A 17,314-nucleotide genomic window follows, 5' to 3' on the forward strand; every position below is an offset into this window, starting at 1 on the left:
CTTCTAAAGTCAGGCCTAGAACAGGCCTCGATGCTCAGTCTCAGAAAGACGCTCAGTCATCCGCTCAGTCGTCCAGTGAGCTCATTTTTTGTCTATGCTCAGTTTTTTGTCTGCACAGCTTGGCTCAGTTTTTGCTTGTGCTCCATTCAATCTGCTCAGTTTCTCCTGCAACTTTTTGGATTTTTCCTTTTGGAGTTTTGCTGCTATTGTGAGTGGTTCCTGTGTTCTTTCTTGGGAGAGGTAAACAATTGGCTGGGGTAATTTTCTCTTCACGTATTCATTCATCCATTCCATGATTCATCCATGTTCTTGTTTTGTTAATGTCTTTATGTAATTTAGTGTCTGTTAAGGTAGTGGACCACATCTGTACCCCAGACTCTGAATTTTCTCTTTGTCTTAGTGTAACTGCTCAATAAACCTTTTTAATTTATTCCAGTTGTGATTATATGTTTCTGACAAAGGTTGATCCTCCAGACTGCTCATTTCCTATCAATGAATTTGGCAATTTAATTGATAATTAATATCTTTAATAATAATTATTAAATTAAATTAGTTTTTAAAATTATTTTACATGTTGGTTAAGTGAGGAGTTTCAGTAATTGGTGTCATTTGTGTTCGGTATTCAGAGTGCCAGACGATAAACAAGGGCATCAGTTTCTAAGACCGCTGGGTTCAGACCATTATTAAATTCTCACTTCACACATTTGTTTTCATGCATAATTTAGTGTAGTGCATTAATGCTGTGTTTTTGATCAGTACAGACATTGAGCTTGAAAAAAATTATGAAAATAATTATTCAGTATCACTCAACACAACATTAGAGCTTTACTTGCATCTGCTATGCATGTTAATATAAACGTGTGTTTTTGTACTGTGTTACATACATCCATCTTTCTCTCCTCAGCTCCCTGTGGAGGAAATCTCACAGGTTCCTCAGGGTTCATCCTGTCTCCAAACTTCCCACACCCATACCCCCACAGCAAGGACTGTGACTGGCTTATCGCTGTGAACCCTGACTACGTCATATCTCTGGCCTTCATCAGGTATTATATCTCCATAACTGTTTGCTTTGAGGGCATCATCTGAACAAATGAATGACCACTTTTTTCCTGTCGCTGTTTGCAGCCTGTCATCACATGTTGTATGGAATGCAACATAAGACCATGTGACATTTACATTATTTACATGTTTAGAAGACACGATTATCCAGAGTTACTTATGAAGTACATCTAATAAGGTATAAGTAAAGTGCCACTGTATTCAGTACTGTGCCATGCAAAGAATTCATATGTCAGCCTAGAAGGTTATTTCCTGAGCTGGGATTTATAAAATATTTGGTGCTGGGGGGTTGGGGGATGGGATTTCAATACAAGTGAAAAAGAAATGCCCTTTGTCTTTCAACTTTGAAAGGCAAATCTGAGAAAGTATTCAGTTTTTTTTAAGTTGGTTTGTTTGTTCTTCTACAATATTTTTCATAAGTTTCAGTACTGTTCTTTATCTTAAAAAGACTGCCATTTGTTTTCCAAGTAGGTCTAATTTTTTGCCAAAGCAATGTAAGATGGGTATTTTTTTCTCTGTAAGACACACTAACTTGCATGTGTGTGCATGCTTTACTGTATGTTAGGCATCCTATAGGACTAAGCACACAGGGTGAGGGGATTTATTTCTCACCCACAGGATGCTCAGCTGCTTATTACTGTACATACCCTGACGAAATGCTGAACATTTCATTGTGTCGTGCGGTAACTGGGAGTCTGCTATCCCGCTTTAATCAATGTTCTTTTAGAAGGTAAAGAAAGCTAATGGCATTTTAATTGTCAACACTGTCAATACATACACCTCTTAGAACATTGTGGGAGATCAGATCTTTTAATGTGAAAGAGGTATGTTGCTATTGATCTATGTATACATCCAGTTCTATGACAGCTGGAAACCTAATATTTCATTGAAGAATGGAAATGGAAACTGGAAGTTCATACCCTCTTGCTGTTTGTTGGTACACTGCACTCATGGAGTGTACTCTACCACACGATGGCATAGTCAATTTCATTAACTAAATTCAAAAATAAATGATAATTTGTCTTAATTTCAGATTAATGTTTGAGCATCTCCTTAATAACAGGAGCTGTGTAAGCTAGGTGTCTTTCCAGTTTGAATTTGTTTTCCTTCATCTTCAAGATGTTCATGATGGTTTTTCAGCATAACTGGAGCATAGAGGATTTAAACAGTGTTGTGTTAGAAATTGGTCTTGTTCCAGTATTTTTGATCACTACATGCAGTTGATTCTTTTATCAATATGTCTTAGAAGGGGAGTGCAGTGTATTTCAACAGTTTTGGAAAGGCTGTAGGTACAATTTACTGAGGTGTTTCCAGAGAAGAAACCGTGTCATGTTATAGAGGAGGAAGCAAAAGGCATGAAAAAAGATTTTGTAGTACATTGTGACACCTTTTCTGTTATAATATTTTTGAAAATGTCTTTCATTTGTTTCTGTGATAATAAAGGTATGTACGACTGTCACACAAAAGGCTGGATGAGGCAGAAGTGTGTCCTTATACAGTGCAATTAATACATTAATTCGTGACAGCATAATTAATTCATGACAGAAGGCCAAGTTAGCCAAAGTGTGATGTTTAATATTAGCAAATTAAGTATATTTCATATTAATATATTTCATAGCAAAATATATTGAACTGAAATTTTCTTTTTTTCTTTTTCAGTTTTTGACATACATGCTCCTTACAAACAAACATTTATCATTCATAGGTTATCTGTAGATGATTTCAAATATTTAAAGTACTATTTTTCATTATTTGATCGTTATTCCTTGATAAAAGATCTTTAATAATATTTAACAACGGTGCCAATGGGCTTTTATGATTCAGTATTTATGTTCTCTAAGGAAAAAGCCCAAAATCACAAGTTGCCAGATCATATTCTGTTACTTGTAAACGTGGTATTGGTAGTGTATTATTGAAACATATTTATGAATACATTACCACTGAATAAAACTGAGAAATATGTGGCAATAGCCATGAGCAGTGCTCTGTGAATAAACTTGCACTTGTGCCTAATTAGAAATCATTTATTTACTAATTGAGATGATTAAGGTACTGCAATGGGAAGTTCTGTATCTCCTGCATCTTCCCACCGGAGTAAAGAATACACCTATAAAATATGTTCAAAAACCCATTCATAACAACTTAGTAAACACTGTATAATGTATTATAACTGTTCTTATAAGCATACAGAGACACTGCCTCCAGCATTTGACAAGTGGTTTTTATAGGACTTATGATGCATATGATATTATGTCCCTAGTATCATGATATTTATCATTACATGCTTTATAGCCTCATTTCAGTTGTTATAAGCTTGTCATAACCTTTATTTATGCCTCAGACAGGAATTATTTAGAGTTGATAAAGGTATTGTGTTTCATAAGACCATTTTCAAGCACAGTATTACAGACATAATTCCTTTCTTTGCTATCTGTACTGCAATTCTCCAGTAATTCATCAGGCTGGTCAGAATTCCTCACATATAGAGGCCCCTATTTATAAAGCTTTTGTAGCACTATGAACCCACCTCTGAGTGCATTATTTATGCAACAATAACAATAATTAACAGTGAATTTCAGATGAACAGCATGCTATCTCCTCTACCTGTATGCAGGCTACATGTGAGAGGCTTCATGCTTACACAATCATACGACATTCACTTCATGTTAAATTAATTGTAGAGCCACAGCATTAGACAATAAAGACACTGAACACCTCATTTCATCTTTGAATAAATATTTACTTCATTTAACGAACAGCATTATTCAGGCATTAACATGTATCACCAGTCATTAACCTGCATTAACACTTTGTGTGTGTGTGTCTGTGTGTGTGTGTTTGTTTGTGGGTGGGATCTCTGTGAAGCACATGGCTGAGGATTAATATCCTGGGGATTAACATGCTAATTTAAAGCATTTTTAATTTCCAGTGTAAATTTGAATTCTGAAAACGGCAGAAAGCATTCAGATAACAGTAAGTTTAACTGCACCAGAAGATTCTGCCTTACTTAAGCAGGCAGTACACAGGACAGCAGAAATGATACTGTGAAGACAAGGTCAGGTAATGATGGCCAAAGTACCTAAAAGTAGGCACACATATGTGTGTGCATACTCAAGCCAAGTAATGAATACATGCAAAAACTAAGGGTTGATGACTTAATTTATTTTTTAAATTTGCCTTACTGGAATTTTATCCACTTATATGAATTTGGAACATATTACGTATTTACAGAATTATTGCATAACAGTGTATATTTAGGCAATCGGATATCAAAACCTTTATTTTACATTGAGAGGGTTATTCTCATATTTCCAGCTGTGTTCGTGCTCCCCAATGTCAATGTCACCTGCTCCGCAAAAAGAAATTGCTGCCTCAGCACCTCCTGAGGCATTAATGGCATCTCACCAGGGCCCTCACTTTTTTATTTCTTTTTTTTCTCTAACTCTTTTTTTGTTTGTTTTGCCTGTTGATTTAATCTTAGTATCTGCTCTCTGGCCTGCATATGCTGACCTATTGTAATGTGGAAAAATTATAGTTTGTTGCCTCTATTAATATTTCTAACTTCCACTTTCCAGTTTTTCCTTTGTCTACTGTATATTTGCATGTTCACTGGCTATAGTTATTAGGAGTTCAAGGATATATAAAACAATTTCTCATGGTATGTAACTAATTGAAGTGCAGTGAGAGGCGTTTCAGCATTTTGCAGCTCCTGGCATTTACATGATTACTCTTTGTAAACAGCCCACAAGCTTGAAATTATTAACATGTTCAAGTGCTAAGTCACGATGTGCAGTCATTTGTTAATGAAGTTCAGAGTGAACAGTGAATCAAACGCTGGCTGTTTTATTTTTTTTAAATTGCTCTTTAATGTGTAACTAGTTGTTTCAGAGTTAAATGATGTTGCTAATTAAGATAAAGAGAAAAAAAATCCTATAAATGTTTCACATTTTCACAGCTCCACTAATTGGACTCGTTTCTCATTTAAACTTCGCATAGTGAGGTCAGGTCTGTCTGCAAAGGGGTGTGTGAGCAGCACCAAGTTGAGCTGGGATGGTATCGAAGCACAAAGTGGCAGACTTAAGTGGCCCCTTTGATGTGTTGCCAAGCCTCTGGCTTTTAAAGTTACCGACACCTCGAATCTATACTGTCAAAGATTGCTTTGATAGCCCTCTGTTGAACCTTCCGTCAGAAACTGACATTTCCTTTGGGTCTGAGCTGGCTGTCAGCCTCTGTGCTGGAGAATCTTGATGCCTAACCTGCTGTCTGCCTGGAGCCTGAAATGCTAACGGGGTCCAGCAGAGGAGATCTGACGTGTCAGTGTCTCACCAAGGAAACTGGCTTTGAGAAGTCAAACTGGTCCGGAAACAGAAGCGTTGCTTGTCTGGCTGCTGCCAAATCAGTTAATACTGCCACATTTTACAGTCACAGAGCTCAGAATCAGCATGTGAATCCTCTGCAAGAAGAAGATGTCACGCCCTGGAGTTGTGTGTCTCCTGAGGCAAAGTTCACCTACAACACTGTATGATAGCCATGATTGCTACAATCTGTGTCCATACCGGGATTGAGTGGCACAAATGGGTCTGTGGGTAGTCACAAACCAAGTTAGTCGTTCACATAAGGAAGGGAGCACTAGCTGCAGGGCTAGTGTGGAAGACACCAGTGACAATGACGGAATGAGATTTTGCTTTTTTGTAATCCCAGCAGAAATCACCTGTTAGCGTGGAAGGCATGTCAGGATAGCAGTATGATTGGTTCCCTTGGCTATGGACCTAGAATGTTTAGCTCAGAGAGCTAATCATACCCCTCGGTGTGCCAAGTGGAAGATGAAGGCAGCGCTGCGAAATCCACCGTGACCAGACCCCTGCGGTAGCAAATACAAAGCGAGATGTTTTCTTACAAAATATATTTGTGAGGTTCTGTGTACTGTCATGAGGTAAAAATGAAATAAAACCAAAAATGTTGTGAAAGTACTCGCAAACAGGTAATTCATACTTAACGAGTTCATTCCGTTCAGCAAGTTCCTCCATGCAGCTGATTATAGTCATTATTTTATATTTACATTTACATTTATTCATTTGACAGACGCTTTTATCCAAAGCGACTTACAAGTGAGGTACAATACAACATGAGCGAAACACCATACAGAGTCAACAATATTAGAAGTACTGCATGACAAAGTTCCAAAAGTTGGCCAAGCGAGGTACCAACTAGCAGGTAAAGATAGCAAGTGCGTTAAGCCATTACAACTAAACCATCACGTTTAAACCATTACATCCAAATCATTACACCAAACTATTACAGCCACACCATTACATCTTTTTTTTAAAAATATAGTTTTATAGGAGATGGGGGGAAGTGTTTCAGGTGCTCAAGTGAGAGCGGAAGAGCTGTGTCTTCAGATGTTTCTTGAAGACAGAGAGGGACTCAGCAGAACGGATGAGGTGTGGAAGTTCATTCCACCACCAGGGGACAACGACGGAGAAAGTCCTGGATAGTGATTTAAAGCCACAATGCAATGGGACCACCAGGTGCCATTCGGTGGCAGAGAGTAGCAGTCAGGAGGGAACATAGGGTTGCAGCAGTGAGTTCAGGTACTGCAGTTTTGTTGGTCACCCTGAACGCGAGCATCATGGCCTTGAACATGATGCAGGCAGCTACAAGGAGCCAGTGGAGTGAGACTAAGAGGGGTGTAGCATGAGCCCTTTTTGGTTGGTTGAAAACCAGATGTGCAGCTGCGTTCTGTATCATCTACAGAGGTTTAATAGTGCATGCAGGTAGGCTGGCCAAAAGAGCCTTGCAGTAGGACCTGATTTTCCTGATGTTGTACGGCACAAATCTGCATGATCTGGTAGTGGTAGCGATGTGGTCAGTAAATATTCACCTCATTGCAATATGCATGGAAAAATACAGCAAGATTAAGTTCTGTGTGGGAGGATGTAAGATTGCCTCGTCTTTTCAGTTGCATTGTGCCTCTAAATCAATTAACACAAAGATAATGAGTTTGATGAGTGACGATTTCACCATGTCAGTTAAGATCATGTATGTTTTGCAGAGCTGCATAAGCCTCCCACTCTGAAAATGAAACGCAGAATTACTTTGAACAGTATGTTCCCATGTACAGTAGTTTCCATCTTCCCATGTATAGTAGAATTCTCTAGTGAGCAGGATTATCTGGCACCCTGTGGAGAAGATCTTTGCCAATGTGTGTGTGTGTGTGTGTGTGTGTGTATGTCTGTGTCTGTGTCTGTGTCTGTGTGTGTGTGTTTTAATGAACATGAATGTTCTAAAAATGGCTTAATGTCAAATCCATACACAACTGTACATAACTTTTGGAGCCAGGGTTTGGGGTATTTTAAGGGTTTCCTTAAAATTTTACTTTTCAGTATATTGCTACATAGTATTTTATGTTTAGACTGCCAGACCCATGATCATCAGTATCAGTAAAAAGTAATACATGCTTTGTCACGCAAAGTTAAAGAAAATGCCAAACCTCTATGCTGTGTTATTTACTCTGTTACACAAAGTCACTTTGAGTAAGCTGTAAAATCTAAACTTTAAATTTAAAGTTTACATCTTCAGGTTGATTTAATAGGCCTATAAAGAACAGCTGAGGAAAACAATAAATCAAAATGTATTAATGTAAGTGTTTCAAGGAATCTGCCAAATCCATAACTATCCATAGGAGTATGCAGGCCTGAATTTGACACAGTCAAAAATGGACAAGTCACCTTAAGGAAAAATGTTCGTAAATCAGTCATGATTTCAATCATGAGTTCAGTCATGTTCCGTCAATTTAGCCTTATGCACATTAAGGGTCAACCTAATGCTAAAAAAAGCACAAAATCCAGGATGAAGGAAAAAGTATGGCCTGAAATTTTGGGTACTCAAATGTCTAAATTGTAGTAACACTAAAATGCAGTTAGTTTTGCGAATGGTTCACTGAAATGAGAAATGCTTGTTCTTTCTCATCATGCACACAAGGTAACATATTGACAAACAGCAGAACAGATGTAGTCTAGTACTACTGTACACATATATTTGCAAACAGCTTACAATACACCAAAATATTCCTTTTACATTATCGGCATTTATCAGATGGTCTTATCCAGAGCGACTTCCATCAATTGCAGATTTTTTTTTTACAATATTATCCAATAATACAGCTAGGTTAAGTACCTTGCCCAAGGATACAGCAGCAGTGCCCCTGTGGAGAATCAAACTAGTAACTGTTTGGTTATAAGTCTTGCTTCTTACCCACTATGCTACACTGCCACCCCTTTCCTTAGCATTAAACAAACTTAATATTAATAATATAATGGCATCAAAGGTTTATTTCTCATTTGTATTGTAATAGTACCAGGATGGTATTTTTAAGAACACTTTCTTTCACATGTGTGATCTAACTGCATTGCTGTAAATATTAGAATATTGAATAAATATTGAGAACAATTCTCACTTAATTCAAAGAGGCAGCGTTATTAACTATAGTCTGCGATGTCAATGAGTGTTTCACAAATTGACATCATTTGCTACAAGATCTGGTTTCCTATGCCATAACTCTCTACATCTCCACAAAAAAGTGGCTTTATTGTGATACAGCGCCAAATGATTATCTGGGAAGGCTTGTTTTTTTGTTTATTTGAACAACATTTTTAAATTGAATATTATTTAAATTTTTTTGCCTGGGTCATTAAATCATGTCGATATAGACATGTAAGGGACATAGCTGTTCAGACCAGTTGCGTAATTTATATTAATTTATAGTGTGTTCGACACAAGGCAAGCATCCCTTGTAGAACATTAAAGGATCTTAAATATTCATCCCAGTGAAGTTATGCAAAACAAACGAAAACTTATTTATTTAACACTTTGTATTGTGTAAGCCATTTCCCACAGTAACTTGCGCAGTCTTAAGGGATAGCATATAAATAGCAAGTACAACTTAACCGTTATCATATTCAACAACCTAAAGGGTAACTCAGAGCCATCATGTCAAACTGGAACACAAATACCTCAGTGGAACTCTAACATGAACCATTATCATAACTAGCTGTTGGTCAGTCTTTGTGGCAGATCCAGCCCCAGTCTCAGTCTTAAAATAGTGAGATTTCAGAATATGATGGAAACAGGAAAGTGACTCCTCTGTCTTTCCCTTGTTTTATTCTCCCAGCTTCAGCATTGAGCCCAATTATGACTTCCTGTACATCTACGATGGCCCGGACAGCAACAGTCGCCTGATTGGAAGTTTCCAGGACAGCAAGCTGCCTGAGAAGATCGAGAGCTCCTCTAACACAATGCACTTGGCATTCCGCAGCGACGGCTCAGTCAGCTACACGGGATTCCACTTAGAATACAAAGGTATGACACCTCCCACCACTTTTACTTGCATCATGCTGCTTTCATGAAGCATTCTTATGCTTTTTAATCAGCCTAGAATTGACATCATGAGTGTGTGTTTGATTGAATGATAAACCTAAACCTCCTAGCCAGGAGGTCATGTTTGAGTAGCTGCTATTGATAGAGAATTCTTTGTACTATTCACATGAACTGCAATGATTTGGTACAATGACCAATCCAGAAGCTGCCTTAAAAACCCCAGCAGGTTATATATATATATGATAATAGCTGACTTTATCATGAGCAGTATCCATAACATCCTAACATTACATGGCTTACATTTTTGTATGTTATGGGTATATAGTGAAGCAGCCTTGCTCAACAGTCCAATATCAATGATGCACACGGGATTCAAGCCTGTGAACTTGTTGTTATAAGATCAATTCCTTAACCCCTAAGCAATATATGTAAAATGTGTATTATTGTGAACATTATCTCTGTATCCCATGCAAAACTGTTGCTTTTGATGCTAATGCTGTGCACATGATTTTAAAGCTCAAAGTTTAATATGTAAATCCTACCGTCCTTATTTATAAATGTTCTATATAAAATGGGGCACTGCTGCTGTACCCTTGGGCAAGGTACTTAACCCAGAACTACCGCAGTACATCCCGCTGTATAAATGTATAACATGTAAAAATTGTAACCTATGTTAGTCACTCTGGAAAAGAGCATCTGCTAAATGCTGCTAAATGATAATAATTTAATGTAATGTTTTAATCATTTGACGGACTGAATGCAACACAGACAACAGTAACACACAATATCAGCTACAGATATCCATAACATTGCACAATTCTCTTGGGTGTTACTGAAATATCATCAATATTCCATCCTCATATGGCATGACAGAGCATTCCCACTGCCTCAGCTGAAACACATCTTATCTCTCCATGGGTGTTTTCCTCACCCCGTTAGCGCACCGCCTGTGACATTACACACTAGGGTGGTAATTATCATTGTGTTCCCATGAAGCTAAGCTGCGGGAATCCTGCTTCGATCCTGGTGGAGTGATGAACGGGACCAGGCTGGGGACGGACTACAAGCTGGGCTCGTCGGTGACTTTCCACTGCGCCCCAGGATATGTGCTGCAGGGCTACTCCACCCTCACGTGCATGATGGGGGACGACGGCAGGCCTCAGTGGAACAGAGCTCGGCCCAGTTGCCAAGGTAACTAGAATGGGACGGGGTTCTGATCTGATCTAGTGAAGGTACTGGTGGTGGTGTGGGGCCCCAGCTCTAGCTCTACATTTACATTTACATTTAGTCATTAGCAGACGCTCTCGATTAATAAAAGTGTGTTCGATAGCTTAGGCAATTAGCTGCACAGATATTAAAACATTAATATCTGCCATCCTCGAAATGTAGTGTCATCGTGGGGAACATTGCCGCAGTGGGATTAAATGCTGCCTATGGACATATAACCTTTAACTATTGCCATGCAATATGGAGCTCTAGCTCTAGATCTAGCCCTAGCTCTCATTAAACCCTTAACTCTATCAGAGCTAGGGAGGAGCAGTTGAGGCGATTCAGTGAAGGCTGTAATTAGTGTAATTGGTGTAAGCCAGGTAATTGTAAGAGCTGGTCAAAAAGACACCAAGGGGGCGTTCCAGGACCTGGATACACCAGATTCTGATTCTACCATAACCAGGGGTTGAGGGGCCACTTGGTGGACTATAACCAACACTAAATCTCCACCATGGACACTCAGTACAACCTACAATGTGGAGGAGTATCTGAGCCATCCAATCACATGCCGCCTAGCATCTACCCCAAGTGCACTGATTTGTCTGGGTGTTAGTCAGAACCTTGTAGGTGTTGAAAGATCACATGGGAATACAGTGCAACTGTTTTTGGTGTTACCTTAATGGGCAAATTAACCCTTAACCCAGAGAATCTGTCTCTGCTTCATGCTCTTTATTGCAGAAAAACACATTAAGCAACTCACTGAGCAGAACAGCCATGTGAGCTGTGGCTTTGCTGTAATTGCCTCTGCTGCTGAGTGGCGGGTGACAAACAAGTATGAGGAAAGTTACCTGCTTCATTAATGGTCTGAGACAGTAATGTAAATATGTAAATATAATCAAACGAGCAAATAATAAGGGTAAACGGCCACAAAATATTTAATAAATAATTCATATAGACATTGTTGGCAGGAGACTGCATTTATTTTTAATAAACTTATGGAGGTAATTGGCAGAACAAAAAATTTCTGGTATCTCTGACTCTGGGGTGGTTTCAAGGCTTTGTGGTGATTTTTATTTATTTTATTTTTAAGAATGACTAAGTGGTAGAGATGTAGCAGGCGCATCACCTCTAAGTGTCATTCTGAGAATGAGTTACAATCGAATGAGCAAGTCTGTAGACATGCCAATGGGAATATTTTTGCCTTTTCTGTCAGACATCGTGGCAAGTGTCTGGGGGTGTGTTGATGCTGTTGACTGCAGTGCTTGTTGAGCAGACTGAGACCACCACGTTTTTGTTTTTTTGTTTTTTTCTGTGCAGCTCCATGTGGAAGTCGATCCACAGGAACAGAGGGCACAGTCCTATCGCCCAACTTTCCCCGAAACTACACGGCAGGGCACAGCTGCATCTACGCCATCTCTGTCCCAAGGGAATTTGGTAAGTATGCTGGGGTTGCATATGTGGTGTCCACTGCTAGTCCACAGACCTGAGGGGTTTAAAAATGCCTTTCAACCAGAGTCTGATTGACACTTGGAGCAACAGGTTATTTAAGTTCACATCCACTGAACGATTCTAGGAAGCATGTAAGACCAAGAAGGAATGAATCCTAGACCCCATGGATATCCTGTGGACACCACTGGTTTAAATACAGAATGCTACTCTGGGTGTGCTAACTGTGTTCATTCCTCCCACATCTGAAAAGGTCTCTTGACTAATTATTTTAAGATGTTAGATTATGGCTTATAGGAGAGACATGATCACTTGCATCTTAGCAATGAGCAGCCTGTGCACCATCACATTTTAGACGCTGAAAAGTGACTTTGAAAGGGGCTAAATTATAAGAATGTCAACCTACAGGAAAATGCATCACACATTATGCAAAGTATTTTAAGGTTATAGAAGTGCAGAACTAGCTTTTGCATAACAGCAGAGATTGAGAATTGATATATTGAGCTCAGGCCAAGATGGGTTTTTTTAATCATTATTACAAACACTATCATAATATATGGAACCCATGTCCTAAGTTTACCAATGTTTGGGTTAATAGCTGCTTAAATCTTAAATCATGACACCTTTCAGGTTTAATTGAAAAAATTAATAGTATACAGCCATGATTGAGTTTTCTCTTTTCTTACACATATTATTCTTTTGTAAGACCACTGTTAGTCACTCCTCCACTCCCATCACAATGCCTTACACAAAGGTGAACTTTGACTTTAGCTACAACTGTTTATAATTTCAATTAGATGTGATTGTCCCAAGTAAATATATTTCAAAGTACAAGGTACTTTAATATGTAACTTTATGTAACATGTAATATGTAACCCTAGTGAGGATTTATTCCTTGTAATGTGGGCTGACTTTAAATTCCACCTTTGCAACACTTACTATTCAAACAGCACAATTTGCTTATTTCCTTGCTACAGTCAGACTTTATAACTGCATAAACTGACTTGTGTGCTATTTCAGAGCTTAATTTATGACTATGACATTTTAAGTTTCACTACAAGCTCTAACTTCTAACTTATCATTATAACTGGCTGTTATCACTGATAGACGGATAACTGCAGTGGGGGGTGTGGGCACATGCTGAATGTTGACTACCACTGCTCTGTTCATACTGAGAGCTTATTTGTTTTAGATTACTTCTGTGTAGATGCTGTGCAGATTCACTGATATATAAATCAGCTTGATGGCTCAACCTACTGTGTTGTTTGACTCGATGTGTCTGCCAAACACATGCTAAAAACATCCTTGAATCTGAGCTGTGTTTGCACAGCACTGATCCAGAAAACAAGCTCTTACTTTTGGAAATAGCAAGATGAAATAAATGCCCCCTCAGTTCCTTATTCTGTGTGAAAAAAGGATTGAAGCCCCAATACCCTGCATTACTGCCCATCTGTCGATCAGTGTTGTGGTGGATCATGGGAAACAGAGCACAAGGCTGTGTCTAGTCTAGTCCTCCCCTGGGTCAATGGTAATCAAATCTATATATAATCTGAATGTTTTCCATACTCCCAGAATGCTGTTAAAACGGTGCTGCTCCACAAGACTTTGTAATGCCTCATTGTTCTGTCACGAAGAATGATAGCATCCGTATGTCAAACAATGACAGGTTTAGTTTGGAAAATAAATGATTCACAGCGGCCTGCTGTTCCAGCTGATGTGAACTAATTCAGGGCTGTTCTTCACTGCTCTCACTCTGGTGTTTCCAAAGAAATGTATTATCAGACCTGCACTGTGTAATGTTCCCATGGGAACACTTTAACGGGCAACTTTATAGTGTGCGCGTATGTGTGTGCGTGTTGATTAGCTGCAGACTTCTCAAAGTTGTATGGATTTCTGACTGGTTACTGTAATTCACTAGAAAGTGAAGTCATGTGTATACACATCACTTGTGTATATTTAAGATTTTAAATCATCTTTGTATGATCACCTTCTCTGTTTGTTCTTACCAACAGACACATTTGTTTGTGTCTCATTATTCATAAATGTAATTTGGTGAAATTTCATCTTTGAGCTTGTATTTTTTAATGACACTTGTTTACCATGGCATGAAAAGTTAGTGTCTGCTAAATATATCATTTGTTTTTGTCAGGAGCCGTCATTTTACTCAATTTATCACTGGTCAATATGTTGTTAATTTGCAGAATATCTGGAAATTCTATTTTGAAATTATAATAAATTAACATTTACAAATTTGAATCATAACAGATTTTTAAACCCAGTTTTATAGTTGCGAGTGCAAAGAAATAGTTTATACTTTGCCCTGTAATTACTTTGCAAATGTGCTTTTTATGTTAATAACAAAAAATATTGTTGTAACTGCAATCAGTATTTACAAAAAAATATTCACAAAAATATTGGTAAACATAATCAAGTAGCTACTGATGGAAGGATCATGAAAAATAATGGCTTCATTTTTATCATTAAGGATGGGCTCTCTGCCAGCCTCAGAGCTTTTAAAGCTGAGGGTTAAGTTCACACTGAGCAAGCAAGCTCCTGCTAGTTCTGTATGCCAGTTTGTGGAGAAAAACAGATCACACAGTCATTCGCAAATGAATGTACATCTAGGTGAACTACAGGAGATTTTCCCCCGTCACAGATTTGCAATTCATAGTCTTGAGTGTTTGTGTAAGGCTTCATTCCCTGCTCTTGTCCCATTATTATTATATTATTAATCCATTTTTAGCATAGTATAACATTAGTATATAGGACTCACATGTTTGTATCATTATTCTTTTTTTTTTTTTTGGTCTCATCGTAGTTGTTTTGTGTCAGGAGCAAATCCCATTCATGCATTACCCTTATTAATGGTAAAGGTATCGCTTATTTCTTATTTTAGAAATCCTGTGCCAATGCTGAGGATTTTCTGCTCTCTACTCTTTTTGGACATTAAGCCTTCATCTTCTCTACAATACAGAAGAGAGTTGTATTAAACTTTAGTTGGTTTCCATCCCACTAGTAGATACATGGAAGAATTTAAATAATGTAATAGTTGCTTAAATTTGTTACTCAGAGTAAGGACGAAAGTATGTGTTTTAGCTGAACTCCTAGCTGACATTTTTACTGTCTGAGATGAGCAATAGGTCTGGTGTTTCACCAAACCTATGTGAAACTGCATTTGTCTGCATTTCTTGAAGGCTGTTTGGGGATATTTGTGGAAATAAACAGTTCAGTTGCCAAGTCAACTGGCAGATTTAATTTTTGCAGAATTGTCTCCCATTGAAAATGCTCATTCATCCAGAAATGGCCAATACACACTATGATTCATTCTACCTGGTCCTTTTGAAAAATAAAACCGGTGGGTGTTTGAATGAAAAAGTAAAGCTGTGGATGTTTAGTCTGGTATTTTGTTTGGCTGTGTCCCTGTAGCTGACCTTTACTTTCATGGGGGCCAGAAGGCTGAAAGAATTAGGCATCTCTTTGTAAAGCATTCAATAACAGATTCTGATGATTATCACAGCTTGACATGAATCACGTGTTGCATAGTGCTGTGTTAGCGTCCTACTCTCTGTCTCTTGCTCTGTGTCTCTCCCTGCCTCTCCTTCTGTCTTTTGCTCTACCTCCGTCTTGCTCAGACCCTCTATCTCTCTCCATCCTTTTCTAATAGCATTCAGTTCTACAGCTATTTAATTAAGCGTTTTTAAACAATGACTCATTACTTTCAAAAGAGACAAAGGGGGAGTTCTGCTGTTTTCTTGAACATTCAATGTATAGCCCTGCTAGGTTTTGTGTGGTTTTAGGGCAAGAACTGCTATTTCTGGATAAATTTCCACATAACAGAAAACATGATTATGGGTTATGTGGAAATTATTTGTTAGAGACAAATGCTAGTTACTGACAACAATGGGATCTTCCCCTTCATAGTGCCCAGCCCTTGTCTGTCTCCCCTCCCCCACACACCTTAGACACTGTCCCAAACCCCATTTCCCACCCAAAATCCCTGTCCCATTACCCCTGTAGTGGTAAAATTTTCATTTATTACAAGGCTCACCCCTCAGTAGGAATGAGGTGATACATTCAGCTCATGATAGAAATAATCATCTTTTCACCTTAGAAATAATACAGATAGGCAAACAAAATATAACATGATTGAACAAGTGATCTTTTCATTTTCTTTCAGTTTTCAAGACAAGTTTGAGTGCCATATCGCTTTGATAAAATGGGTTCATTATTGGCTGAAATTAAGGTTAGCTACTTAGCTACATAAAGAGATGCCAAATTTAACATGGTGTATTGATCACATGAAACAGCCCAGGAATGTAGTACTTGTTATGATACTGTTTCTATAGTAACATTCATCTAGTTTTCATCTAAGTTACATGGTGATTTGATTTTGTGGCATGTTCTCAGGACAACAAAACATTTCATCATTTTATGATTTTGTGAAATTCTGTATTACAATATTTCATCTCATGTGCACTCCTCAATTATCATCATATCTTAGGTTACATTTGCTTTTTTTACATATTTAAATATGCCTGCATTTCCACCAAAATGCCCATTTGCAGAGAAAAAAAGTCACTTAACCTCAACGACACAAAATTCATCTCAATATATATATTCAATATATATTCAGATACAAACCCACAACCTTTGGGAAACAAGACAGGATCACTTACCAGTATGCTTAGACCAGGGTTTCAGCTTCAGGGCTGTCTGACAAAGTCACACATTTCATTTTGCTGTGTGACAGTCACAGCTTAGCAGAAAGGAAACTGAAACCATCACACATGCTGCTCAATAACAGGAAGATGCCAGCCTGAACCCTCGGCCTTCAGCATAGTTAAGATACTCTGACAGGGGAAAGAGGTATATGTTCTTTTTTTCATTAGTGCAGGGAGGCTGAGAGGGATTTAAGATAGTTTTTTTCTGTTGGAGTGTTAGATGTGAAGATGTACACCTTGTATTTCGGTGCATAAAGTGTGATTCCTTCAGATGAATATCCCTGTTCTCAGTGCTGCATCTACAGTGTACCAGCAGGTGATTTCTTTCCTGGGTAAAAATGACATTTTATTCTGGTGCAGCCAATGGTGCTGTCACCACATGGCTTTATCTCTGCTGCACAATGGCCTAGCTTGCGTTGATTTAGCCTGTGTTACATCACTTTGCGATTTCTGCTCTATCAGGGTAGGAATTAGTTGCCTCATGGATGCGCTACATAATTTTG

The 17,314-nt window shown here is 38.3% G+C and overlaps 1 protein-coding gene across 1 annotated transcript in view; it reads left to right on the forward strand.

The window, feature by feature from the left end:
• Nucleotides 1-17,314, forward strand: part of LOC118785020 (CUB and sushi domain-containing protein 3-like) — a 241,715-nt gene that overhangs the window by 150,689 nt on the left and 73,712 nt on the right. The window contains exons 28-31 of the mRNA XM_036539546.1: nt 905-1,043; nt 9,230-9,417; nt 10,432-10,626; nt 11,962-12,078. Coding sequence (XP_036395439.1) covers nt 905-1,043; nt 9,230-9,417; nt 10,432-10,626; nt 11,962-12,078 — 639 coding nt within the window. The remainder of the gene's footprint in view (nt 1-904; nt 1,044-9,229; nt 9,418-10,431; nt 10,627-11,961; nt 12,079-17,314) is intronic.

This window comes from Megalops cyprinoides, chromosome 10 (assembly GCF_013368585.1).
Source record: "Megalops cyprinoides isolate fMegCyp1 chromosome 10, fMegCyp1.pri, whole genome shotgun sequence".
Classification (NCBI taxonomy): Eukaryota; Metazoa; Chordata; class Actinopteri; order Elopiformes; family Megalopidae; genus Megalops; species Megalops cyprinoides.